This window comes from Solanum tuberosum, unplaced genomic scaffold (assembly GCF_000226075.1).
Source record: "Solanum tuberosum cultivar DM 1-3 516 R44 unplaced genomic scaffold, SolTub_3.0 scf00039, whole genome shotgun sequence".
NCBI classification, from domain to species: domain Eukaryota; kingdom Viridiplantae; phylum Streptophyta; class Magnoliopsida; order Solanales; family Solanaceae; genus Solanum; species Solanum tuberosum.
The window spans coordinates 29,229-54,767 of NW_006238968.1; the positions used below are offsets into that span (position 1 = coordinate 29,229).

General features: G+C 33.2%; 4 protein-coding genes and 1 non-coding gene across 8 annotated transcripts; 1 reads left to right on the forward strand and 4 right to left on the reverse strand.

Annotated features, from left to right (window-relative positions):
• The first annotated feature begins 4,317 nt into the window (after positions 1–4,317).
• On the forward strand, positions 4,318–5,319 carry LOC102594186 (ras-related protein RABA1f-like). The gene is made up of 2 exons (XM_006343157.2): positions 4,318–4,638; positions 4,888–5,319. Exons 1-2 carry the CDS (start codon positions 4,418–4,420, stop codon positions 5,315–5,317), a joined length of 651 nt encoding a protein of 216 aa, XP_006343219.1. The 5' UTR covers positions 4,318–4,417; the 3' UTR covers positions 5,318–5,319.
• LOC102593547 (uncharacterized) lies at positions 5,168–13,453 on the reverse strand. 4 transcript variants are annotated; one of them, XR_366974.2, is made up of 9 exons: positions 12,934–13,453; positions 11,448–11,651; positions 10,810–11,304; positions 8,567–8,677; positions 7,902–8,090; positions 7,448–7,672; positions 6,667–6,787; positions 6,378–6,570; positions 5,168–5,237 (listed from the first exon to the last, which is right to left on the reverse strand). XR_366974.2 is itself a non-coding variant. In XM_006343156.2 (8 exons), the coding sequence occupies exons 1-8, from the start codon at positions 13,360–13,362 to the stop codon at positions 6,446–6,448; spliced, it is 1,896 nt and encodes a 631-aa protein (XP_006343218.1). In that variant the 5' UTR covers positions 13,363–13,453; the 3' UTR covers positions 6,343–6,445. The 4 variants fall into 4 exon arrangements, 2 of the variants coding, with proteins under 2 accessions (XP_006343218.1, XP_006343217.1); XR_001472986.1 differs by lacking the exon at positions 5,168–5,237 and adding an exon at positions 6,255–6,302; XM_006343156.2 differs by lacking the exon at positions 5,168–5,237 and having other exon boundaries at positions 6,343–6,570; positions 10,810–11,301.
• Positions 13,454–14,193: 740 nt separating this feature from the next.
• On the reverse strand, positions 14,194–15,726 carry LOC102594521 (uncharacterized). The gene is made up of 2 exons (XM_006343158.2): positions 15,526–15,726; positions 14,194–14,863 (listed from the first exon to the last, which is right to left on the reverse strand). The coding sequence occupies exons 1-2, from the start codon at positions 15,691–15,693 to the stop codon at positions 14,297–14,299; spliced, it is 735 nt and encodes a 244-aa protein (XP_006343220.2). The 5' UTR covers positions 15,694–15,726; the 3' UTR covers positions 14,194–14,296.
• A 1,592-nt stretch (positions 15,727–17,318) lies between these two features.
• On the reverse strand, positions 17,319–21,154 carry LOC102594843 (receptor-like protein kinase HSL1). Its single transcript, XM_006343159.2, has 2 exons — positions 18,472–21,154; positions 17,319–17,938 (listed from the first exon to the last, which is right to left on the reverse strand). The coding sequence occupies exons 1-2, from the start codon at positions 21,065–21,067 to the stop codon at positions 17,547–17,549; spliced, it is 2,988 nt and encodes a 995-aa protein (XP_006343221.1). The 5' UTR covers positions 21,068–21,154; the 3' UTR covers positions 17,319–17,546.
• A 3,454-nt stretch (positions 21,155–24,608) lies between these two features.
• Positions 24,609–24,681, reverse strand: TRNAR-CCU (transfer RNA arginine (anticodon CCU)). The gene has a single exon. It is a non-coding gene; the product is annotated as a tRNA-Arg (tRNA).
• Between the last annotated feature and the right edge of the window lie 858 nt (positions 24,682–25,539).

Sequence of the window (25,539 nt, forward strand, 5' to 3'; positions counted from 1 at the left end):
ACAATCATCTCATCAACACCCCCCCCCCCCCCCCTTCCCTCCACAATCTTATATTATCCACACTCTAGATATCCAGTCTTAAGCGTGTAGGAGAGGATTGAGTCCCCACATCAGTAGGCATAAGGTCGTTGGTCTCCTTATATGATTTTGGGCAATCCTTCAATCATAAGCTAGATTTTGAAGTTAAGTTAGACCTCAGAATTCATTCCTTTATAGAAAGTGAACGAGATTTCTTTAAAAAGACTAAAACAAAAGTAAAATAGTTAAAATTGAAACATAGGTTTAATGGGGAAAAAATTGTTTACTTATAACAACACAAAATCAAACAGAGAATACCAAGCACAGCTTCAAAGATTACAAATTTGAAAGAATTGACTAAGCATTAAGCTTCACAGACTAGAAATTGACTAGGGTACTATAACTGGCAAGTAAGCACTCTAACTTCGAGATTGCATAGCTACACCCCTTAACTTGGTTTCGACAACTAAATATTTCAACTCGTTACATTGTTTCTCGTGGACACCTACACTAACATTGCACTTCATTTTGTAAGTTATAGTGTTCAACTGACATAATTGAAGCGAATAAGTTGTCTAGACATGCATATTCAAAGTTGAAGTTTAGTTACTAACTGTGACTAAGTTTGAGTATTATTTATATATTATGCCTAGTTTATTTTGGTCAAATTTCTAAAAACCGCATAGTTATCTTTTTTTGTGTGTGTGGCTTTTCCAAAAAGTTTTTTAGCTTATTTTGAGAAGTATTCTTTTTCCAAAAATGTTTTTCGAAAAATTAATTTGGAAATTAGTAATTTGTGTTTGACTAATTAATTTGAAAAATATGTTTGCGAATATTAACACCAATTTGAAATATGTGTTTACTCAAACATCATGATTTATAAATATTAAAATATGTATAATAAAAAATTAAAATGAAATAAAATTATTATCGTGATGATATAATGCTATTGATGCTAGCGTCATAGGACGATTCGTCACCATGATTTTAATACACCATATTTAATCTTATTGGCCTGATTCAAATTAACTATTTCTTTTGTTTCAATTTATGTGACATTTTTCATTTTTTGAGAGTTAAATAGCTTAAGTTTGACCGGCAATTTGTGTATGAAATCTTCAACTTTTTTGAAATGAAATTTATATATTTGTAAACTACGTAAAAAGTATTATAAGTCACAGTAATTGACAATTCAAAATATTTAAAAATATATGAAAATTTACGGTCAAAGATAGACTTGTTTGAATCTCGAAATTCAAAATGTGTCATATAAACTGAGATGGAGGGAGTAATATTTTATCCGGCTTCGGATATAAAATCTTTATTTTAAAAAAATAAAATAAAACTTATATATTTAAAACTATATACAAGATAAACTTCAAAACATTTAAAAAATATATAATTAAAAAGGAATAATTTCAGAGAGCTCTCCTCAGGTTTGGCCTCATAACACTAACCTTCGTTGTAGTTTACAATATTACGCTTATCTTCCTTATTTTAATATTTTGTAACAAATTTTTTAATTTAATTATTATTAAATAAAAGAAATTATAATCAAACTAATTTATCCTATCCGAAATACCGTTAATGAAAAAATTAAAACAAACAAATTAAAACAGGAGTACATTGAAAATGATTGGGGAAGAATATACACAAGTCTAAATAAAGTTACCAGACATCCCCTACTGACATTTCTCCATAATATACAATTGATTGAAAGACTACCTTTTATATAGAGTTGTGACAAACTATAGTGCACTACTTGAAAATTTCAAGTAACATAATCAAATTAATGTTTATACTAATATGGCTTGTCAATGTCCACTTTTTTTGTGTTGCTAGTGTTTAATTACAAATACTAGATGTTAAAATCATATAAAACATATGGACCCAAACCTATTATTTTTACAAAAAAAAAAGGGGTATAGAGATATACATTGCACAAAAGGCGAAGATTTCGTTTTGAATTATCTTACTCCACTATATTTAGAAAGTATCTGATAATGGAATTTAGGTCTAACACAATATTAAAATTATTAGTTCGTAAGTTAAGTATTATGTAAGACTATACAATTAAAGACACGATATATTTGTGCAATCAACATGGGTGAATGTAATTATTTAATTATAGGTTCATTTGAATCTAATATTTTTGATGAGAAACATAATGTTTTTTTATGTAAAAATCCGTTAAAATACAACAAATAATAGGTTTAAACACATAACTTAGAAAGTACAACAGGTTCGATATTAAGAATTTTAAAGATTGAATCGATAGAGAACTTAAGTCTTCGATCTATTTTTGGCAACCAAGGTGGGACAATTAATACCCCACCGGCCATCGCAGGATTAGAGTTAGTATATTTGGAGTTTGAACAAACGTAATATGAAAAAAAATAAAAAGGGCACATCAATTTCTTTTTAACCAAAACGGTAAAATCGCTCCTGACTGAGCGATATTCTTCTGACAAAATTGACGCCGTTACTCCTTTAAAAAACATAAAAATCGCTGCCCCAGCAGCGATTTCGTCCAAAAAAAAATCTTTTTCCTTTAAAATCACTGTTGTGGCAGCGATTTTGTGATTTTTTTATTTTAACAACACTGCCCCAACAGCGTTTTTCTCAAAAAAAAAAATAGTACAAATAGCTGCTATAGCAGCCATTTTCTTAAAAAAGTTTAAATTTTTTTTTACTCCCAAGGAGAGGACTGCTTAAAAAAATAATGGGAAATCGATCCACGTGTAGCGATTGTAGTTTAAAAAAATATTTTTTTTTAATAATCGCTGCCAAGGCAGCGATTTCAGTAGAAAAAATTTCCCAATTGAGTTACTTTATAATTTTTTTATTGTATACTTTTTGATTGCTAGCAGCAATTTGAACATAATAAAAAAAATTCTTACTGAAATCGCTGCCTTGGCAGCGATTATTAAAAAAATAAAAATTTAAACTAAAATCACTACACGTGGAGCGATTTTCATTTTTTTAAAATAATTTCTGACAAAAAATTGACGCTGCCATAGAAGCAATTTAATTTTTTTGAAAAACAAAATCACTGCTGGGGCAGCAATTTTTATGTTTTTTAAAGGAGTAACGGTGTTAATTTTGTCAGAAGAATTGATGTGCCCTTTTGGAATTTTTGACAATTTTTTTGCCCTTTTGGCTTCGGACATTGGATAAATTAATAATCAAGACGGATCTAGCTTTAATGTCATGTAAAGAAGATGAATCTTTGTCCTAATTCAATTAAAATGTTAATAACAAAATTAAACAATGCTAATTATTTATTTAAGATTTAAATTGCTCGATTTGATTAAGGATTATTAAAGTATCTCAAATACAAAAACATGTTAAATACCAAATGCTTGTGAATAAGACAATGTGAATGTGAATATTGATTAACTAGCCATCAAGATATAATTTACGCTAATTGACTCCTCCCCACCCCCTCTTACTCATCCCCGGTGCTTACTCCATTGTATTTGCCTAAATTATATATAAATGATATTGAGAAAATGTTTTTTATTTATTTTATCGAATGTCGAAAAATAAGTAAGTAAATCCGTTAGACATAAATTAATGCGACTATTGGTACAAGAAATGAATAAATTGTACTTCTACTTCAGCTTATGCAGGGAAAACAAGTTTCATAATAAGTGACAATCCACATTGATCGTCTCCTTTTTGTTGCCTCCCACTCATCCCCTATCTGTGCAACCGAAACCATCACAGTGCTTACCTAGATTATATATAAATATACTTGGGATAATATTTTTTGATTACTTCAGTTTATGTTGAGAACATTTTCCTTCCTACCAAACACATCTTCATCCTCTACATTTTCTAGGGAAAAAAGAAAAGGAAGGGAACCACCAATGTGCTTTTTAGAATGAAATCTTCACGTAATAGCTGAACAGATTTCCTATTTTCTTTTTCTAATCAGTATACATAGATTATAGACTAATTATACACAAACATACACATTATGTATGAATTATACATCTTTCAGCTATTTTTAATTTAATCAGTCGGATTAAATTAATTCTTCTTATGGAATCTTTATTATAGGCTTGATTTTACAAAAATATTCCATGCCAAATTAAAAAAACTCCTACCCTCACATCCTTCCTAAACAAAAGGAGAGGTAATTTGTTATTTCATTTGAGGTAAAATCATTAATCCATTTTATTATAATCTCTCTCTCTCTCCCCCACTTTCTCCCCCTCTCTCCAAAAGAAAAGAAAAAACTAATTAACAAGAAAGAGCTTATCATTAAAAGAGAGGGTGAAAGGTAAAAAAAAAATTACTCAAAAAGAGAAAGTGGTTTGTTTGTTTTTCAATTCATATGTAGAAAAAGAAAACATCATTAGCAAATAAATAATATTTAATTAAAAGAGGAAAAATGGGGGCATATAGAGCTGATGAAGATTATGATTATTTGTTTAAAGTTGTTCTTATAGGTGATTCTGGTGTTGGCAAATCAAATTTGCTTTCTCGTTTTACAAAAAATGAATTTAGCCAAGAATCTAAATCTACAATTGGTGTTGAATTTGCTACAAGAACAATTCATGTTGATGATAAGATTATCAAAGCTCAGATTTGGGACACTGCTGGTCAAGAAAGGTGTCAATTCTCTCTCTATTTATTTGATTAAATCGTAATGGATTCAGAATTTTAACTCGATTAGTTTTTTGCACTAGGGCAGGGAAGGAAGAGTAGTAAAAAACAAAAGTGTTTATGTCAATCCTACGTTACGATTCTTTGTTTTCTTATAAAATTTTTAGTTAGATGATCATTGTGTCCACTACTTTTACGATATCGCCCTTACCGTCCCTCGAATTATCTAATTATTTTTCATGTCTCATAAATAAGGTATCGAGCCATCACTAGTGCATATTATCGAGGAGCAGTGGGTGCCTTACTTGTTTATGACATTACTCGTCATGTAACATTTGAAAATGTAGCAAGATGGCTCAAAGAACTCAGAGACCACACAGACCAAAACATCGTCGTCATGCTCGTCGGAAACAAGGCGGATCTCCGCCACCTCCGAGCCGTCCCCACAGGAGAATCGAGCGGTTTTGCAGAAAGAGAGAACACATTCTTCATGGAAACATCTGCACTCGAGGCACTCAATGTTGAAAACGCCTTCACAGAAGTACTCACTCAGATATATCGAGTTGTTAGTCGAAAAGCTCTTGATATAGGAGATGATCCAACTTCTGTGCCAAGAGGACAAACAATTAACATTGGGAAAGATGATGTATCTGCTGTTAAGAAGGGTGGATGTTGTTCCGGTTAAGCAAAAAGATCAATCCAGAGGTGAATCCAGAATCTAGAGTCAATGGGTTCAGAATGGTCAATACGATCTTTGTTTTTGGTATACACACAATTTGAGAAGAAAATAATGAATTCAGTTGAACCCACCCTAGATCCGCCTTTGGATGCAAGTATATATACATACACACATCAAATCCCATTTTCAACAAATGTAAGTTAGGCAAAAGAACTAATAGCATATTATTTTGTGGAGGAAATTAAAGGGGGATGGAAGTACATTTAGCTTAAAAGTTTACTTGTTTTAAATTTTTCATGTGTAATTTGTAAATCAAGGGAATTTCAGCTAAGGAAACTTTCTTGTTACAAAAAATGTTTGCAATAGACTGAATGTTACATTTTGCTTCACCAACCTAAAATAGAAATAAAGGTGATTTTTTTTCTCTTTTCTAAATGAACGAAAAGAAACACATTCTTTTCTTTTATCTTCTTCTATGCCAAGAGGGCAAAGCTAGAGTTCTAGTTGCGAGTTCAGCAGAACTCAATTGTTTTTACTCAAAAACTTGTATTTGTGTTGAGAAGTTCACTTAATATGTAACTTCAAACATTTGTGCACAACAATCCTTGGGAGTTTCTTGGGTAGTTTATTAGGATTCAGGGGGCAGATGCTTCCTAAGAGTAACAGAGACGTGCAAAGGGGCACCTAAGCTAGGATCCTGCTCGTGAGCATAATTCTCAAGTAAACATTGGAGGATCCGACACGCACCTGTCAAGATTTTTAAAGAGTCTGAGCAACATAGGTTTGGGATGGACCAGGTGTCTTCCACCAAATGGTTTTCTGCTTCCTTGTTAGTGGATGCAATAACTAGACAAAAGTAAAGTTTGTGGGAAGTCTTCTTTTATGTCTTGTCTGTACGAAAGTTGGCTACACATTGTGACTAACTCACTTTTGCATTAACGTGAGAATACAAAGGTTGTTCTTCAACCACACTACGCTGCAGCGATGCCAACTAAACTCACATTTAGGATGAGATCAGACTAGAAGAAACGAAAAAGAAATGTAAATCTCCCTTGATCCTTTATACCTGGAAAAAGTCTTGTCCAGCACTGTAACTAGTTGTACAAATATTGAATGGGGCGGTGCCAAAAATGTTCATCTACTATTTTCAGTAACTGGTCTTACCAAAGCAAATGAACTTTGGGGATTCGTTGACATCAATAATTCCAGTACAACAGCATCACTGGAGCGGCTTATTTTGAGACCTTGTTCTATCAAGTCTGCATTCAAAGATTGTCCTCGCTAAGTAACTGACATCATCATAGGCTTAGACGTTTGATCGAAAGAAATAGCTTAGTGTGAATGTTCGTATTTACCGGGAGAAAGCTTTTCCTTTCCATAGAGCTCTTTCACTAAAGGGTTTGCATCCCATTGACTTTCAGCAACACGACTTGTAGGCTGGAATCCAACAATTTTACCATCCCCAGATAAAACAACCTGATTGGCATACGTATATAAGCACATCAACTATGATAAACACATCTAAACCAACAACTTCCAGGAACATATGAACTAGCCAATTGAAAACGTTCATGACAAATTTGTAGCCATGTTCAACTGGCAACTATAGAAGAGTTGAATTCCAGATGAGAAAAATAAGTTAAAAAAGGGCAGAGAAAGGCCTTACAAGAAAAGAAAAGCTAAAAGCTAAAATCAGAAGTGATGGGAGCTGAGGAAAAAGTAGCAATGGCAGTAGGATCTTCAACACTCAAATTTTATAATTCAGAAATTCCGTGAACTCAAAGTGCAAATTCGACTCCAATTAGCTCATTTCAGGAAATTTTGAATCATTTATCAAGGCGGTCCTATAGTTGTGAACAGGATTATTGCGTGATCTAAAACTTAGATCAAGCATTCAAGCTTGATAACTAGCTTGTTTAATTGTGTTTGTCCATAAAATGCAGTGGTTAACTCTTACATTTCTCACTTATTCCCAAAGGAATATATTTGGCTAAATGTTCACAAAAGACCAAAGCCTTCCGTTGTCCTAGATTCTAACCATAACTAGCACAACACCATGTCTATCCTGATTATAGTTAATCTTGTGTTTTTACGTTCATAATGATAAAAAAGAGAAACTGCATCCTAAGAAGAGACCTGATAACTGGCAATATCTTGTGCAGCTGCTTTCATCTCATCTTCAATTCCTTCCGATGGCGTGGAGCTGGAATTGAGATCTAACACTTTGGAATCCATCTCATTCTTCAGGTATATTGGAAGCTCCCCAATCCAAGCAGAGCTGCCAGAACCCATCACTACATCTCCAGGCCAACAATAAAATTCCTTGATTCTCCTAACAATGGAGACACAGTAATCTTCCAACTACAGAAACAAAGAGCATTTGGCAATGTGATGATTGAACAATATTACCTACTGATAAAAAGAGACAGAACGCCTAGGGTAAAATGATAATCAACTTAAAAGTGTAAAAAACAATAAAAGTGGCCAATAATGCAAAAGCATGTATCATCCACTACATGGTCATAGAAACAGTAACTTCTTATGACAGGTAATAGAACTGAGGGTGTGTTTGAACAAATAAAAACCATACCTTGCAAGATTCCATGGACTGAGGCTGAATAGAGATCATGTCAGATGAATTGACTGGATTAACATCCGGATGATAGTGCTTTCTAATCGGGAGATAAGGAAGATAACGTTGACCAAGAATTCTTATAGCAACAAGAAAAATTCCACTTGCAAGGACCATAGAGATTGCCTTTGACATAGAAATGCTTCTCTAGAATCCAGAAGGTGAAAATGTTATTATCCATTTGGTTCCAGAAGACATCTTTTGTACTTGAACTAATTATTTAAATAAAAGAAAAATTATATTCATGTCCGATACTCCCAGAAGATAGAGAAAGCATGAATGTGAAGGAAGGCAATATCAAAGAAGATACCAACTAGCCATTCAGGGATTCATGTGTCAGTCAAACACAAACCACTTTGAAAGGGAGTTCAAATACTTCAATGGCAAACTAACGAGGGTGCTTTTTTTTTGGATGACAAGGGAAATCCGCAGCCGCTACCCTTTGGGTGCGCACAAGGTAAAACCCCCACTCCTATGCAATAGCTCGCAACGAGGGTGCTTTATTAAAACTGTATTTGTTTACAAATTAAAATTTTAAAAAGAAGAATGGTTACAGAAGAAATTATCAATTCATAGATAATAACAAATAAAGCAGAGGCATGTAAAGAGCTTATATATCATACCTTGCTAGATGGCGAATTGAAAGATTTTGCAATAACACCCGATGATAATTGTTTGTAGGGAAGTGTATAGACATCTTCATAATACATATCTAGAATGTCACTTAGACCAACCTGAAAAAGTAAAACAAGACAATAATTATTACAATGCCCATGAAGTGTGGACTCCAAATGAAATTTTTCCAGTAGATCATATCACATCTTAACCTGAGTCTTATAAGCAGACCAAAAAGGAAAAGCATTTGGAAACATCTTGGGAGATATAAGCATTTGATGACAGAGATGTTTGTAGTCTATTGGCTTCACACACTCCAATTCCTTCACTATTGATGCACACACCTACTAGGAGGGTTCATCAACTAAAATAAAATGGATGACCTAATACACGGCTCACTATTAGAAGTCAAGGTTACAAATTTTAGAACCTTATGCTTTGGGAATAAAAACCTGTATGAACAACCAAAACCAAGGTGCTAGAAGACTAAAGTGGTCAAATCTTTAGCATCTACAACTTTTTCTAAACAATCTTGACATGACAAAAGAGGGAACTATAAGTAAGAAACTAAAGACCTTTTAAGAAAGGTATAACTCAGAGTGCTTTCTCAAAAGTTATATGTCAGAGTGACACTGAGTCCAATTTTTCTATTAGAGTCCAACACACACATTAAATTACTGAGTCCCTCCATTTCAATTTGTTTGCCTTTTTTTTACTTGGCACGAAGTTTAAGAAAGTAAAGAAGACTCTTGAATCTTGTGGTCTTCAACTAAAGATATGTAAAATGTACCAAAATGTCTTTAATCTTGTGGTCTTAAATATACCATGTGGAAAGTTGGAACTACAGAGTTGCCAAAAAGGGAAAGATGCATTCTTTTTAAACGGACTAAAAAGAAAAGTAAGACAAACAAATTGAACAGGAGTATATAGAAACTAAAATTGTTATATATATATATATATATATATAGACACACACACATAAAAGTCCCAAACAGCTGAAACTACAAAGCAAAACTAGTCAATTGGCCAATGAGAAACAAGAAACGGCTCTAGCAAAACTGACCATTCAAGATTTGACACTAGTATAAATGTAAAGACATTTTTCTTCATATGTGCATTCCTAGTGTTAAATCTTCCAAAGACTAAGGCAATCAAACTTTTCAACCTTTTATTGCATAGCCATAGACAATAAGTAGGGGTGTTCGTGGTTCGGTTTGGATCGGTTGGTTAAAACCAAAACCAAAACAATCTAATCGATTTTTTAAATATCTAAAACCAAACCTAACAAAAAAATAACCGTCGGTTGGGTTATTGTTGATTTGGTTTGGTTTGGTTTGGTTCAGTTTTTCTGATTTTTTCGGTTTGAAAGTAATAATTTTTTGAGGGCATATGTATCTCGATAGACACAAACACCTAGTACATGAACAATCTACAGGAAAGCTATTGTCGGTTCAATTAAGCAATACTAGAGTTATTATTAGCGAACAAAGTGATACAAGTAAGAGAAAGTGTGACTATCTTATGTGAGGTAGGGCAGATAATGACTAAAGTAATGGATTTTGATGGACTTGGACTTAGGATTGTAATAGTTGGGCTAAAATTTAAGTGTTGGGCTTGAAAAAATGATGAAGTTAGACTTAAGTTAATTAAAATTAAAAAATATTTTGTTTATGAATAATATATAAATTATTAGATAATTTATATATCTAATTTATCGGTTCGGTTTGGTTATTTTTGCGGTTGTTTTTTGGTAAAACCAAAACCAAACCAAATAATATCGGTTTTCAAAATTTAAAACCAAACCAAATATCAATTTTTTTAATCGGTTTGGTTTTTTAACCATAACCATGAACAGCCCTAACGATAAGCAAATTCTCCACCAAAGCATCAGCTTACCCCATAGGGTGACTAGGTTCAAACTCTTTTAGTGCTAGGCAAACCAGAGATAAATATTGGAGAATTAATGGTTCTGAATTAATCAAATCAACAAAGCAAAGCACAACACAGTGAAACAGTACTTACAGAATGCATTTATCTCTTGATAATTGTCCACAAATACTAAAACATCATCAACCCCAATGATAAGTGATGTCTATTCGAGTAACTCATGACTAACTAGTGCCTCAAGGCAAAGGAGCTAATTTAGTTATCTTTATATGATACTTTTTGATGAAGTATCTGTTGTATGATATACATTTCATTAACCTTAAAGCTGATGCAAGAAACAGAAATGCAGAGAACATGGAGTTACCATTTGGGAGTGAGTCAGAAAAACCTCCCATGTGTTTGTTGTTGTTTCCTTCCACCCTTCAAATTTCACTTTGTCAAGTTTCTCAGCATCAATCTGCAATTTGTAAGCAGGTACACACTCACTCAGCCAAGTAATAAATTCAGGGCCTCCAATTTGTTCCAGTTTGGAGTATGCAGTTGAAGTTAACCAATTGCCCATCCATCTTCCCTCCCTTGGTCTGTAATTCGCCCTTTCGGAAGAAAATTTCTGGAGCAAAACATTGGCATTTGCAACTATCTCATATTCCATTAAGTTGTATAGAGTAACAGAGGAATCTTTTGAGACAATGCTTTTATGTGTGTCAAACCAGGGGAAAAATTTCTTTGCGGCTCCACCAGGAGTTCCATTAAAGAAATGTTTTTTTGTGCTTTCGAGAGCAGAAAGACAAATAACTTCTGCAATAACAGAAATGACTCGTTCATCTGATGACTTGATGGCAAAAGATGGAGGTACCTGCTGATAGGAAAGGAATAACAGAACTCAACCTATCAGTATCATGTAGCACCTGCAAGGCAAAAATTATAAATTTGACATTATAAAAGAGCATAATGAACGGAATTACAAGATAAAAAGATAGAAACATTAAAAAAGCTCCCCACCTCTCTTGGTGTTTCAAGATCATCCATATTCCTTTCTGTTCCTGGTATAAAAAGTACTAGTTCAAAGTTCCAAAGATGTTGCAACGTTACTTGTCTAAATGTCATGGCAAGTATATTTGTAGACGTCGTCCCGGAAAGCATCTCTTTAGTTATGGTACTTCTAAGCTTATGGGCTTTCTCCATAACTTTTCTTGCTGGTAAGAACTGCCAGAATGTCAAACTTTAGACACACTATAACCATCATTGCAATAAACAGAATCAAGGGCATGAAACTTTGCCACAAAAAAATGAAGATCAGCTACATATGAAGATGGCCCTTGCATTTCCATGCCTCGAGCAGTGGGTCACGGAAGTAGCAATTCTACCATTGTTTTAAGATAGGCCTTGCTTAATGATGCAGGATAAACAGAACAAAATTTTCTTCTAGGTAGATTAAGCAAATGAAGCTAAGTTTACATATGCATTAATTTTCAAATATCAGACACAACTATATTAGTGCTTCTGAAGTAGCAATACTACCATTATCTCAATACCAGACCTTGCTTATTGATGCAGGATGAACAGAACAAAACTTACTTCTAGGTAGATTAAATGAAATTACTTCTACAAATGCACAAGTAAAGTCTAATTTTTCAAATATCAGTCACAACTTATATTAGTGCTTCTGAAGTAGCAGTTCTACCATCATCTCAATACTTGGCCTTGCTTAATGATGCAGGATAAACAGAATAAAACTTACTTTTCAGGTCAATTAAACAAATGAAGCTGATTTAACATATGCACAAGTAAAGTCTACTTTTAAAAAAATATTAGCACAAACCAGGGGCAGAGCCAGGGTACCACAAGGGGTTCATCCCAACCGCCTTCATCGAAAAATTCCACTATGTAAATAATGTCAAAATTATATTTTTATGTATATATAGTAGATATTGAATCCCCAACACACCCAGGGACAGAGCCGAGGTACTGCTAGGGGTTCAACCCTTTGTCCAAAACTTTCACTATACATATAATGTCAAAATTATTTTTTCTGTAAAAATGTAATGTTGAATTCCTTAGTTTCTTCATGTGTTTACCTCTTTGTATTTTGAGCACGCTTAGTAAAAATCAGGGCTCCATCATTGAGCACAACTATATTAGTACGTCTACATAAACTCACCGGTCTAGTAAAAATAATATTTTGCTCACCAGTCTAGATATGCATAAGTGAAGTCTAATTATTCAAATATCAGCACAACTATATTACTCTCAATGTCCCAATTAAAGTATCTTACTTTCCTTTTTGATCTATCTCGGAAAGACTCATTCTTTCTGTATTTAGTAAGTTTTCTAATTCCAACATTCTACTTACAAGTTTAAAGACTACACATCTTTAATTTGCAAACACGAAATTCAAAAGTCTCTCTTTATTTTCTAAACTCCATGTCCAGTCAAACGAAAACACTTACATTGGGGCAGAAGGAGTAGTACTTGTACATAAACTCACCAGTCTAGTAGAAATAGTACTATGCTCATCAGAAGGTCCCGGAAACAATGTTTCAACAACCATAGCATCCATACCAGCGGCAATATGTTCTCCAGCAGCTTCACCACCGTCCGCCGCAGCAGCAGTGAGTGCCTGCTGGAAGTCAACAGCACCAACCAATGTGAGTCGAGCTAAATCGTTCTCATAAGTTCTTAAACAAGGTACAAATTTCTCATCTCCGTCGAAATCAGCTACTGCCTCGAGAATATTTTCCTCTGTCATCGGCTTAAACGGCTTCTGTTGCGCCGAGCATGAAATGGAACGACGACGGTTTCTGTAAGGTGTGAAGTATAAGTTCCGGATGAACAAAGGACATTTTCTGATTGCGGAATTGGTTTCCGGTGAGATTGAATTGGTCGGAGAGTGAGTGAGAGTAAGTGTGAACGCCATTGTTGAGGGGTTTCAGATGGCTAGGGTTTATTTCAAATTCGGCGCGTTCTGGCGGGTACTCCGTAATTGGGGCTCCGACTTTTGAGTGTGAATAAACGGGTGATTTGTTAGGGATGTTTTTGCTTCTTCCGTTCTTTTCGAATTTTGAGATTCAAACACGTTTTTTTTTATTGTAATTAATTTTATAATTTTTTTAAATATTTTGAATTATCAATTATTATAACCTATAGTATTCTTTTTACCTTATTTACAAAAAAGTAAATGGTATTTCAAGAGATTTATTTTTAAAAAAAGTTTGGTTATCGATATTTGAATTGTGCCACATCAGTTGGGAAAAAGGGAATAGTAAAAAAAAAATGCTTTCATCTTAATATAATAATGAGATAATGGTCAAAAACACATATGAAATGTTATATTTTTGCGAGTTTTATACTTAAACTATCTTGTGTTTAAGTTTTCTATCTTTTATATAAATAAATAAAATAGGGTATGGGAAAGGGGAAGGGGACTATGAGGTGGGGGAATCAAACCCTCTCCGTTTTTTATCTGAACTATCACTAATTAATTAGCAAAACAAACCCGCTGCTAGAAAGGAGTTCGAATTTTATATGTGTGTGAATAACAAGCATATAGTGAATGAGATATACATGTAGAACTTGATTTTTAACTCTAATTAAACTCACAACATCTAAATTCTGAATCTGTTGTTGTTTCATAGCCTTTCTTGTTATGATCTATATTTAGAAATAACAAATAGAACCTTTTTTTGTTTCAAAGTTCATGAATAAACAGAGTTTTTGTGCTACCATTTGCATAGCTCTTGCAAACATATGTTACAAAATCTGCCTTTAAATACACACAATTGTTTACATTACTTCAAATAACCATAGAACAGAACTCATGATACTTTGTACGAGCTTCAAGGACAGAAACTTCACATAACTAAACGCTCGATAGGCTCTCTCCTACTCGTTGTTCCCTCGAGTTTCTGGTATGGCTGCTTTCCATTTACAGATGATCGATGCCTATGCAATTCCCTCGTGTTCTTATCGAGGTAATGGAGTAGGAAAACCATACCTATCGACGTAGCAAACATAGGAATAGGACCAAAAAACCACAACAACAAAGGTGTAGCAAAATAAAGTGATCTAAGTCCTAGTGACCAAAAATCACCTCCCCTGATCACAGCCAATTCAACGTAGCTAATCGGTATATCAGTATCAGGCGTGCTGATTAGGTAATTCGCGTGAATGAAGCACCTCGATGATTGAACAAAGCACGAAAATGCCAGCATGAAGCAGAGAAGTAGGCTAATGAATTTGATGGACATTGTTTCTAGTCTAGTGTCACCATATATTAGTTCACTACTGAAAACACTATTGTTGGCCATCCAAGCTCCAATAAGAAAACTCAAACTTAGTGAAACAGATGCTAAGAATGTTGCTCCAGAGAGACTAGATCCTAGAACAGTTAGAGCTGTATCAATGTTCTTTTTATCATCCTGCAAGAATTCCACATAAAATTTAATCAAATGGAACAATTGTCTATTGGAAACAGACTCTATTACCTATAAGGTAGGGGTAACGTCTGTGTACACTCTACCCTCTCCAAACCCCTTTTGGTGGAACTAGACTAGATATGTTGTCATTGCTGTTGTGTTTTGAGGTAACGATTGAGAGAATACATTGGTAATTAGTAATTACTATAGATAGTGGCGGAACAAGAAATTCTAACAAGGAGATTCAAGAAAAATGAGAAACATGCTAATCGAGTTGTCCTTATGTTGAGGAGATTCAACGGTTTATATATACGTAAAAGACACAAGTGAAGTTTGGAAATGGTGGTGTATACGCAGCCTTACCCCTAGTTTAAGGAGGTAGAGACTAGAGATGTTGTTCCCCATAGACTCTCAGCTCAAATAAAGCATAACATGGCACTAGTAGCGTAATCATAACTTAAAGTTTTAACATAAGACAATAAGATAAAACAACGAAAGTATGTTGTAAAGATCTTATTGATAGTGGAAAGATATGAGCAACAATAACTATGCCTCAGTTCCACGTCTTTCATTTTAGCGTATTTCATATCATCATCATACTAAACAACATAAAAAGTGACAACAAAGAATGAAAACTAAAATTGAAATATGTTATTTCAACTTACCAACATAATTTTTTCAACCCAAGCTCTTTTGTCATTATTTTCAAAGCCCATAACAGTAGTATGAGGAACTTTTAGGTATCTATAGAGCAAATGAAGATGATAAACAAACATAATAATTAAGCCACTTGGTACCAAGAACAAATCAAGGTACTCTTTTTGGAAAACCATTATAATTTTCTTCTCTTCTAATGTGAAAAAAAGTTGGATGATTTCAATCATAATATTGTTGTACAAAAATTGTTGCTTCAAAGTAATTAAATGGCATCTTTTGTTTGTATATTTATTAAGCAATCTCTTAACTTAACTTAGATGTGTTGGAAAAAGCTACTTGCAATTATGAAATTCAAGAATCAATTAATACATGTCATACTAAAATTGGAAGCAATTTGATAAGAAAGTATTGTTGCTTGGTTTATTATCAAATCGAACCGAAAATCAAATCAAACTGTAAATCGAGTTAAACAAAAAAAAAATAGTGGTTTGGTATTGGGAAAAAAACGATTATATTTGGTCTGATTTGATTTTAACTAAAGAGCCTCAACCCCACACAAAACCAATCCGACATCCGACATTATATATATAATTTTAAAATTTTATTTTATACATAAAAATATTTATTTTGATATAATTTCTAAATATTTCTTTTACTTTTTCATAGTTTTTACCTTTTAACATATTAGTTCAAGTTTGAAACTTAGAATTTTGAATGGTCCAATAAATGTTATAGTCCATGGATGTTAGTAACTCTAATAAGCTCAAATCAAAATCAAAATAATACTAATGCTAACAAAAAAAAATCAATTCAACACTAAGAATAACAATAATGTTGAGTATTTGTTCTTTAGTTTTACATTGGTTTAGACAATTAAAATATATAATCTAATTTTAATTTTTTTTTAATATTTAGTCATGCAATTAATACTTATTAGACTTATTTTAGCATGATTTAGTATTTTAGATTATGATCATTTTCCTAATGACTTATTAATTTGCAATATTTGTTTTATGCGATTTCACATAGTGACTTACTTATATATAGTGTTATTTTCTTAAGAAACATCTTAGATAGTTGTATTTTGGTGTGAATGAGAAATATTTGGAGCACAAGTTAATTATATGTTTGCAACTTTGTATGAATACTTTACCAGAAAAACTCAAAAACCTCAAGGTTCAAACCCCGAGTTTTATTAGTTTGATTTGATTTATAAATTTAAAAATCCAGCACAATTAATTTGGTTTGATATTTAAAAAATCTGAACTAACCCGATCACGATGACCCCTAATTACTACTCCTACTATTTTCCCTTTGAAATTTCCCACCGAAAATTGTTCATTTGACTATCCTCGCAGTTTTTTTAATTGAATCAGTTGAGAAAAGAAAAAAAAGTCACTTCTCATTATTTCAATGAGTGTTTTACCAGTGACCTTGTTTTCTAACATAATTTTTTTATTAATTCGCAACGGAAAAATCTTTGTTTCTAGTAGTGCTAATATAAAAAGTTCAATATAAACGAAATGCAAACGGATTGATGGTTATAACTTGTAATGCAACTCAACCACTGGAGCTAGCCTCACTTGTCCGAGATGTCTTATTTAAGACGAACTTGGGCATTATATAAGTCAAAGGGTAAGATAAGGAAATTTCACAAATGATTATGGTAAAATTCACTATCAAGAAACAGATTATGCTACAAATATAACATCAGGCAAAAACTGCAGATAAATTTAAATTTGTTAGTGATAAAGAACTTTAGGAATTTTTATAAATTTACAAGAGAAATAAAAATTCATCCTTTTACACTTCATCTCAACTCTGTTTTCCCCTTCTCTCCAAAATTAAACCAAAAATCAAGTATTGATAGCAAAGTATTAAGCAATTAGCAAATAAAAAAATTCACACATCTTCACTTTCACGATACAACGACTATGCCTCAATGCCAGACAAGTTGGTCTCGAGTCTCGACCATATGAATCATCACTGTCCATGTCGCTACATCTAAGCAAAGATATGTTGACTATCTTTAAGCTACATTTCCTTGATCTGATGCGTCTTCGTGGTAATAAGGGGTCAACTTGCCATCTGTTAACGCTGTCTTGAGCTGGTCTCCGCCACCAACTTCCTGCAGCATTTTTACGACTTTTCTCATCGAGGGTCGGTTAATTGGGAGGGGGCTAGTGCAGAGGAGGCCAATTTTTAGGACTTTGCTTATGTCCTCCTTGAAACAAGAGTCGAGTTTCGGGTCAATAACATGATCTATACCCTTCTGGTCTAGAGTAGCGCAAACCCACTTCACCAAATCCTTTTCCCCGTATTCAGGACCTACAGGGAGTTTCCCTGTCACTAGCTCGAGGATTACCACGCCAAAACTGTATATATCACTCTTCTCGTTCACCTGAAGTGTGTAGGCATATTCTGCAAGACGAACAGAATTTAGTTCAACCGGAGGAGCTCTACGAGAACCAGAAAGCAAATGTAAACAAAGAATGACCTGTTCTTGGAGCAAACCTGAGTGTTAATGTATAAGGGCACTCAAGTACTATGTTGCTCGGATCCTCCAAAAATGTTGTTACACCTGTATTGGATCCTCCAAAATTGAATACCTTTGGGAGAATCCGACAAAGACATGCCACATTTTTTTGAAGGATTTGAGCAACATAGCTCAAGAATGGACCAAAATTACTCATATATAGCTGTCTGCCTAATTATAGATATTGGACGTTTAACAATCATCAATGACAATATACCCCGTGTAATCCCACAAGTGGGGCTTGAGGAGGGTAGAGTGTACAGCAGACCTTATTCGACGCTTAATTATAATATAACAAGATATGAAATATGTTATATTTAGGCATACATCTTAACTACAATTTGCAATGGAAGGCATAAACCAAATTCAACAAAATCATGTTAGTAGAACTCCCAAAGTGAAGGATTAATCCTCTAACCTGGAGCAATATAACCGCAAGACCCTGCAATGACTGACATAGACGTGGTTCCCTTGTCATCGACATCAATCGCCTTTGCCACACCAAAATCAGCAACTCGAGCTCCAAACTCCCCGTCCAACAAGATATTGTTCGACTTCAAGTCTCTGTGAACAATCGGAGGAGCACAATCATGATGTAAATATGAGAGTCCCTCTGCAGCATCCATAGCTATCTTAAATCTCTTAGGCCAATCCAACAACCCACTTTTGCTGCTGTGTAGCAAATCGCCCAAGCTTCCATTAGGCATGTACTCATAAACCAAAAGTTTGCAACCCCTTGTTGTACAACAACACCATAGCCTAACGATGTTCTTGTGTCGAATCTTGCCCAATGTCTCAACCTCCGCTTCAAATCCATCATCCTGATAGTTACCTTTCTCAATGTCACAACTCTCATCTGTTTTTTTCAAACTTCTTGAAAGTTTTTTCACAGCAGCAGCCTCACCATTACTCAAAACGACCTTGTAAACCTTCCCGGAAGAACCACTACCAATCAAGTTGTCTTCATCTAGAGCTTCCAGTACTTCATACTCATCGAAACCTAACTTATGAAACGACGTCAAGGTCCATTTCGATCTATCCAACCTTTTTGCTTTCTTGTAATTCCTATACTTCCAATAGAACGAAACTACCCCAACTACAAACACCAAAACAGCAAGTATGAAAAGCAATCTCAGTAACCATACATAACCAGCAGTTTTACCTTCATCTTTTCCATCACATAAACCTCCAATATCTCCACATAAACCAGGATTCCCCAGAAAGCTATTCTTGTACATTCCCTTTGCATATGAAGGAGGAATACCACCCGAAAGGCCATTATTCGATAAATTCAGCTGATTGAGCTTCAAATTCTGCAACGCAACTGGAATTTCCCCCGAAAACTTGTTTCCTGATAGGTCAAGATAGTTCAAAACAGACAAGCTCCCGATTTCCCGGGGAATTTCTCCAGAAAGATCATTGTTTGCGAAGTTCAATTCATTCAATTTCTTCAAAGAATGAACCCCACTAGGAAACTTACCACTTAATTCATTGTTGTGAAAATCCATTCTTCCCAATTGCTCAAGATTCACTATACTAACCGGTAACGACCCTGAAAACTTGTTATCATTTCCCACAAAATCAACCAAACTTTCCAAAAAGCCAATCTCTTCAGGAATATTACCCGAAAATTCGTTCTTTGACAAAATCAAAGCTGATAAATTCGATGCACCAGCTATAGTTTTCGCGATTACACCAGAAAATGAATTGTCCGTTAACTCAAGCAGCAAAAGGCGTGGCAGCCCCCAAAATTCCACAGGGACATCACCTGAGAACTTATTATGAGCTAATCTCACACGTAATAAGCTCCGGCATTGGCTTAAACTCACCGGAATTCCACCGGAAAACGAGTTATCTATCATCAAAACCTCCTCTAAAACCCCATTTCCGCACAAATTCATCGGAATTTCACCTGAAAACTCATTGTTTGAAACATCAATCCATACCAATGGCGAAAATTTACCAAGATCTTTAGGTAAAGTTCCATTTAGCCTATTACCAAAGAGCTTTAATTCATATAAATTGGGTGAATTTGCAATGGCTATAGGTAACTCACCATACAATTGATTCTCATAAAGATTGAGTGAATCAAGTGGCAACTCACACAACCCGCTCGGGATCGACCCGGTAACCCGATTCATCGACAGGTCGACCCGCCTCAACGAGGTCATATCTGACCACCCATTCACCGGAAACTCGCCGGAAAACGAGTTATTGTACAGCTCAATTTGCTCAACACTAGTTAACTCAGTGAGCCAGCTCGGAATCGGACCGTACAAGTTGTTTAACGCAAGGTCCAAGTTAACAAGCTTATTTAATCCCCTTAATGTACCCGGAACCTCACCGATTAACCCACAGTCAGTTAACCATAGCACCTCGAGATTCGTGAGGTTCCCAATCTCCGGCGGGATCCGACCCGGAGAAAACGGGTTGTACGACAAATTCAGCTGCTTCAAACTCGAAATGTTTCCAATCTCCAGCGGGATAGTCCCAGTTAACAAATTTTCAACCAGACCCAGAACTTCAAGTCGCCGGAAAGCCCCAAAACGCGCCGGAATTTCGCCGGTAAAGTTATTTCCGGTCAAATCAAGGTATTTCAGCTCAGGAAGCTCCGCCAAACTCGATGGAAGACTACCCACTAACAAATTTTGAGCTAAATCGAGATGGACAAGAGATTTACAAGCGGATAACTCCTCCACCGGAAGTGTCGAGTTAATGGAGTTATTGTAGAATGAAATGTACTTGATATACTTGAGCCGGCAAAGAAGAGAAGCCGGAAATGGGCCGGCGATATTGGTGTTGGAGAGGTCAATAGATGTAACAGAACGAGTTAAAGAGTCGCATTTTACTCCAAACCAGTTACAGGGTGAGGAGTTATCATGGAGATTCCAGTTTGAAAAAACACCATTTGGGTCATCAAATCCAAGCTTTATGGTGTGTAAATAAAGGGATTCTTGGTTTATTGAGAGAATCAATGTAGGTAATAGAAGTATAAGCAAGATTTGAAGATGCATTGTTGAAGGAGATGAATGGATTAGTGGATTTTTTTCTGGAAAAAGTGATTAAGCCATTGTTGTAAGTTTCGAGAGAGACTTCGAAAAATCTTTGATTATATATATATATGTTGTTCATGTTTTTTAGAAAAAACTTTTACCATCGGGAATATGATTGTGTTTTCTCGTATTAGTACTTCGTCCGTCTAATATTAGTTCATCATCTTATTATAAATAGTTATCTTGTATAATTTATTCACTTTACTAAAGTAAAAAGGGATTACTCAAGACTCATAAAAAGAAAAATTATCAACTAATATAACATAGAGAGTAACTCACTTACTTGATTATCTGAATTTTCATCTTATTGATATGGATTCGATTTCTATGTTGTGAATTCATTTTTCCTTCTCTTATCTCTTTGTAACAAAAAAAAAGTTTTAAAATAAATATCTTCTTTAAATTATTTCATTAAATATGTGTTTACATACCAAGAAAAATGTTCTCTTGAAAAATAAATGATTTTTGTATTTATTTCTTGTGTTTGGCGCTGAGTAAGCAAAAGAAATACTTATATGTATATGTATAATCTAGATTATAGACAAACACTATGAAAGTTGCAAGTAGGGGTAAGGGAGGAATATGTTGAAGGGTGAATAAGAGACGTCAGGTGAGATATTATTTGTGGAACTTATATTTTTTGTTTCTAATAAAAAGTTGTTTTCGTCTATTTCAAGGGCATTTTCATGGAAGATTTTTTTAAAAAAAAATAAAATAATCTAGTGTATAAAACATTTCATATTTATGTAAGGATTAAGGATAAGGCCACACTCCAAAGAGGTTGATAATATGGGTGTGATGCAAACAATTTATCATAGAGAAAATATAAATATTAATTTTTATAATTCAAATTCATGACCTATAAATTATAACTAAGACAATTTTATCGTTTCAATAAAAGATCTTTCAAAAGCAGACCAGCAAATATTTCCTCATGCAATGGTGTGTTTTTCAAGTTATCTTGGTAGCTTCAACTTCTAACACATTGTTTTTTTTATCATGCACGACATATTCATTTTCCAACAAGAAATTGTTGGGGTAAAAATGAGATATTATCATTATGTTCCTCATTCTTTGCCTTCTTGTTTTACTTTTTTTTTTTTAAAAAAAAAGCAAATTATAACTATGGACTAAACTGTTTTGAGAATTAGGGTAGAAGATTAGTAATTACACATATTTTCCTCTTTTCAATGGAAAAGTTGGATTTGACTCGAACACTAATGTATAATTCATGTCTATCGATTAGAAATGATAAATAATGAATTCTATTGATTATTTTATTGTTGTTTTTCTAGTAAAGATCCCTTTCATAATTGTCCTCTCATGGTTGAACCCCACGCCATATTTCTCTTCAATTTCCAATCTTTTCCAAAATTCCTTATAGGTGAGTTTAAGGTTTTGCCCTCTTCTCTTTTCTTCTTTTCTTTTTGTCATATTGTTTTTAGGAAATCCACATTCTTCTCTTCTTCTTTTTTTCTTCACATCGATTCGATTAATTCAGATTCATGTTGAAAAAATTTACTTCGAAAGTAAAGTACTTTCCGGGGCGGCTCAAAGGCTAGGCCACTAATTAAGGTTGTTAACTTAGGCATAAAAATAGAATCGTTTTTTTGAAGCTCATCCTTAGAAATTCATTGAACTACTTTTTATCTCAAATCTCATATTTCAAATTAAGAATGAAAGAATATTTAACTGTTTATTATCATAATTTTTGGTACAAATGTATATTATATTGTATGTATAACCCCATCTCGCCTAGCTTTCTCTTCTTTCTATACCAAAAGGAAGAAAACCACTCCATTTTACTATAAAATTACTCTTTGAATGATTAGTTTGTGATTATGTTAATCAAACAAATTAAAAGTATGCAAGATGTAACAGCCTGTTTTAAAGTAAGAATCTTCAACTAGGTTTTGAATTCCCTAGTCAGATTAATTTCATTTAAGCAACGTTGTAGATAAATTCTATATCTATAAAATACAAAAATAAATAGCGAGTATATAGAAAGAAAAAAAAATTTAGTGACGCATCTTAAAACTCCAGCTAGGTCGAAAGTGAACTATTTAACAGTTTTTATTTTATTTTGTATAAGCGACAATATTCCATGAAATCGTTTCAAATTACCATAATTAAATGATATCTTTGCACTACATATAAATATTTTTTTATTAATTATCATTAAATATATATATATATAAGTGCGTAAAACTTAAACTCGTGAAAAAAATTAGTTATAGCTCCAAACCTCATTATTACATTGGGTAGGATTTTGTAAATTGATGTCTTAAAATAAAGGACATTAATTAATGATTTGTGTTTCAATTTTTTCATCCAAACAAATGCAGCATATTTATTCTTTTCTCACATGAAATAATGTTTTAACTTGTTTGATTATTAACTGATCAAATTCACTATTTTATTAAAAAAGAGAATTTAAATAATTAAGCTGGTAGCTAGGATTGTTCTTGTCTGTTGTTTATTTATGTCATGAAACATTATAATAATTTGTCTATAAAGGCCTAGTACATGACTTTACATTATGGCCTGTATTTCTTTTTTGTGACAATAAATAACTTTGGCCATTTATGGTTGTTTTTTTTTTTTCAAACCCAGGGACGGAGCTAGAATGTTATCTGGGACGGATGCAATCTTGTAGAATCAAATTTATTTTAATTCAATATTGCTAATGTTGAATATAAATTTTATATGTAAAGTTTCAATATCAAATTTAAAATTTTAAAATTTTAATAAGTTGAATATTAAGGGTGTATCAATATGGAGAAGAATACTTTTCGATTTGCTCATATGATTTGGTCAAAAGTTTGAAGACCATTTTATCTAGAAATTTAACTTGTTTAAGAATTAGGAAAATGACTTCTCTATTCTAATCAGAGAAAACTAGTCAAGTGACATTCCACATTGAATATGTCATTTACCAGCCTTCGACACACCTTATCTTTACCTTACTCCCACTTGGTCACCCCAATAACAGCCAATGCTACCGAAAATAAGTAATAAACCACATATTTTTCTATCTTGAATATTAAAGGGGAAAAAGTCTGAAATATATTCTAACTTTAATCGAAATTGTTGCTACGATACCAAATTTTGAAAAGGACCTTTTACCCCTCGGCACTATTTAATAGTGTATTTCAAAGGTATATATGTGTCCACGTGGACATCATAAATATTGCATCATTATAAATAGTAATGTGTCCAGTGGGCGCATATATACCTTTAAAATACACTATTAAATAGTGCAGGGGGTAAAATGTCCTCCATAACGTTTGGTATCGTAACGACAATTTCGATCAAAGTTGAAGTATTTTTCAGACCATTTTCCCAATATTAAACCTATAGAATATAAATCTTGAATCCACCCCTGAATGTGATAAAGGATGAATCATTACAAAAAATCATTATATATATTATTATTATTATTATTATTTACAAATATAAATAGGTCAAATATATTTAAAACTAAAACATTATAAAAAATAAACGCGCCAGGTAGGGGTCGAACCTACGACTTTCTGCTTAGGAAACAGACGCTCTATCCACTGAGCTACAGGCGCCTGAATGTTATTTTTTTAAAACAATTTAGTCTGGTCATTCTTCTTCATTTTGTTTGTACCAAAATAACCTTAAATTTAGTGTCATTAAATATATTATATGTATAATTGAAAATAAAAATAAAAACATTTTTGAAACAAAGAAAAGTAGAAGCTCTTTTTGTACAAAACAAATAAAATTTTAATTGAGATCTAAATAATTACAAACAAATAACATCTTTTTGTACGAACAAACTTAATAATTGAGATTTGAATATTTGATGATGACCTTACAAATAAATAAGATTTTAATTACATAAATATCTCAATCTACATATAAAATTTTACCGTGTAAGAGGAGTAAATATTTAAAATTTTAAAATATAAAAATTATATTTAAAATTGTGTCATATTAAGGGTGTGCAAAAATCAAATCGATCGATAAATCAAATCGAAAAAAGTGTTATTGGTTTATTGTTATTGGGTTAACAGTTTTTAATGGTTTTATAAAGAATATCGAAATATCGATTCGATATTGGTTTCTTAATATTGTGTTATTGAGTAAATCGATAACCCATTAAGACTAGTAATTTACTACTTTTATTTGTACATAAATATATTAATCTCAATACATTACTAGTTATGTCTTTGACCTTTAGCTTTAATTAACACTTCATAGTGATTTTGAGTTCACAACTTCATACAAAACGTCAAAATCAAACCATATTCCTCTTAATTTCTCTTTGGTTATATTTAGATAGTTCTTTTCATGTTTGTTATTGTTGTTTCTATTTTACGAACATTTGTAAAGTTACATTATTGTGTTGTCGCGTCAAATTTATTAGAGAAGTCATAAATTTATTTTATAAGTATTTTCTTATT

Excerpts from the sequence above, each read along its gene's own strand:
- LOC102594521 (XM_006343158.2), bottom strand. The coding sequence starts at position 15,693 with ATGGTTTTCCAAAAAGAGTACCTTGATTTGTTCTTGGTACCAAGTGGC. Across the intron at positions 14,864-15,525 it reads GGGTTGAAAAAATTATGTTG|GATGATAAAAAGAACATTGA; the intron begins GTAAGTTGAAAT and ends GAATTCTTGCAG.
- LOC102594843 (XM_006343159.2), bottom strand. The coding sequence starts at position 21,067 with ATGCATCTTCAAATCTTGCTTATACTTCTATTACCTACATTGATTCTC. Across the intron at positions 17,939-18,471 it reads TTGCGGTTATATTGCTCCAG|AATATGCCTACACACTTCAG; the intron begins GTTAGAGGATTA and ends TTCGTCTTGCAG.
- LOC102593547 (XM_006343155.2), bottom strand. The coding sequence starts at position 13,362 with ATGGCGTTCACACTTACTCTCACTCACTCTCCGACCAATTCAATCTCA. Across the intron at positions 11,305-11,447 it reads ATCTTGAAACACCAAGAGAG|CAGGTACCTCCATCTTTTGC; the intron begins GTGGGGAGCTTT and ends CTTTCCTATCAG. Across the intron at positions 6,788-7,447 it reads AAGATATTGCCAGTTATCAG|GTTGTTTTATCTGGGGATGG; the intron begins GTCTCTTCTTAG and ends TATGCCAATCAG.
- LOC102594186 (XM_006343157.2), top strand. The coding sequence starts at position 4,418 with ATGGGGGCATATAGAGCTGATGAAGATTATGATTATTTGTTTAAAGTT. Across the intron at positions 4,639-4,887 it reads GACACTGCTGGTCAAGAAAG|GTATCGAGCCATCACTAGTG; the intron begins GTGTCAATTCTC and ends CTCATAAATAAG.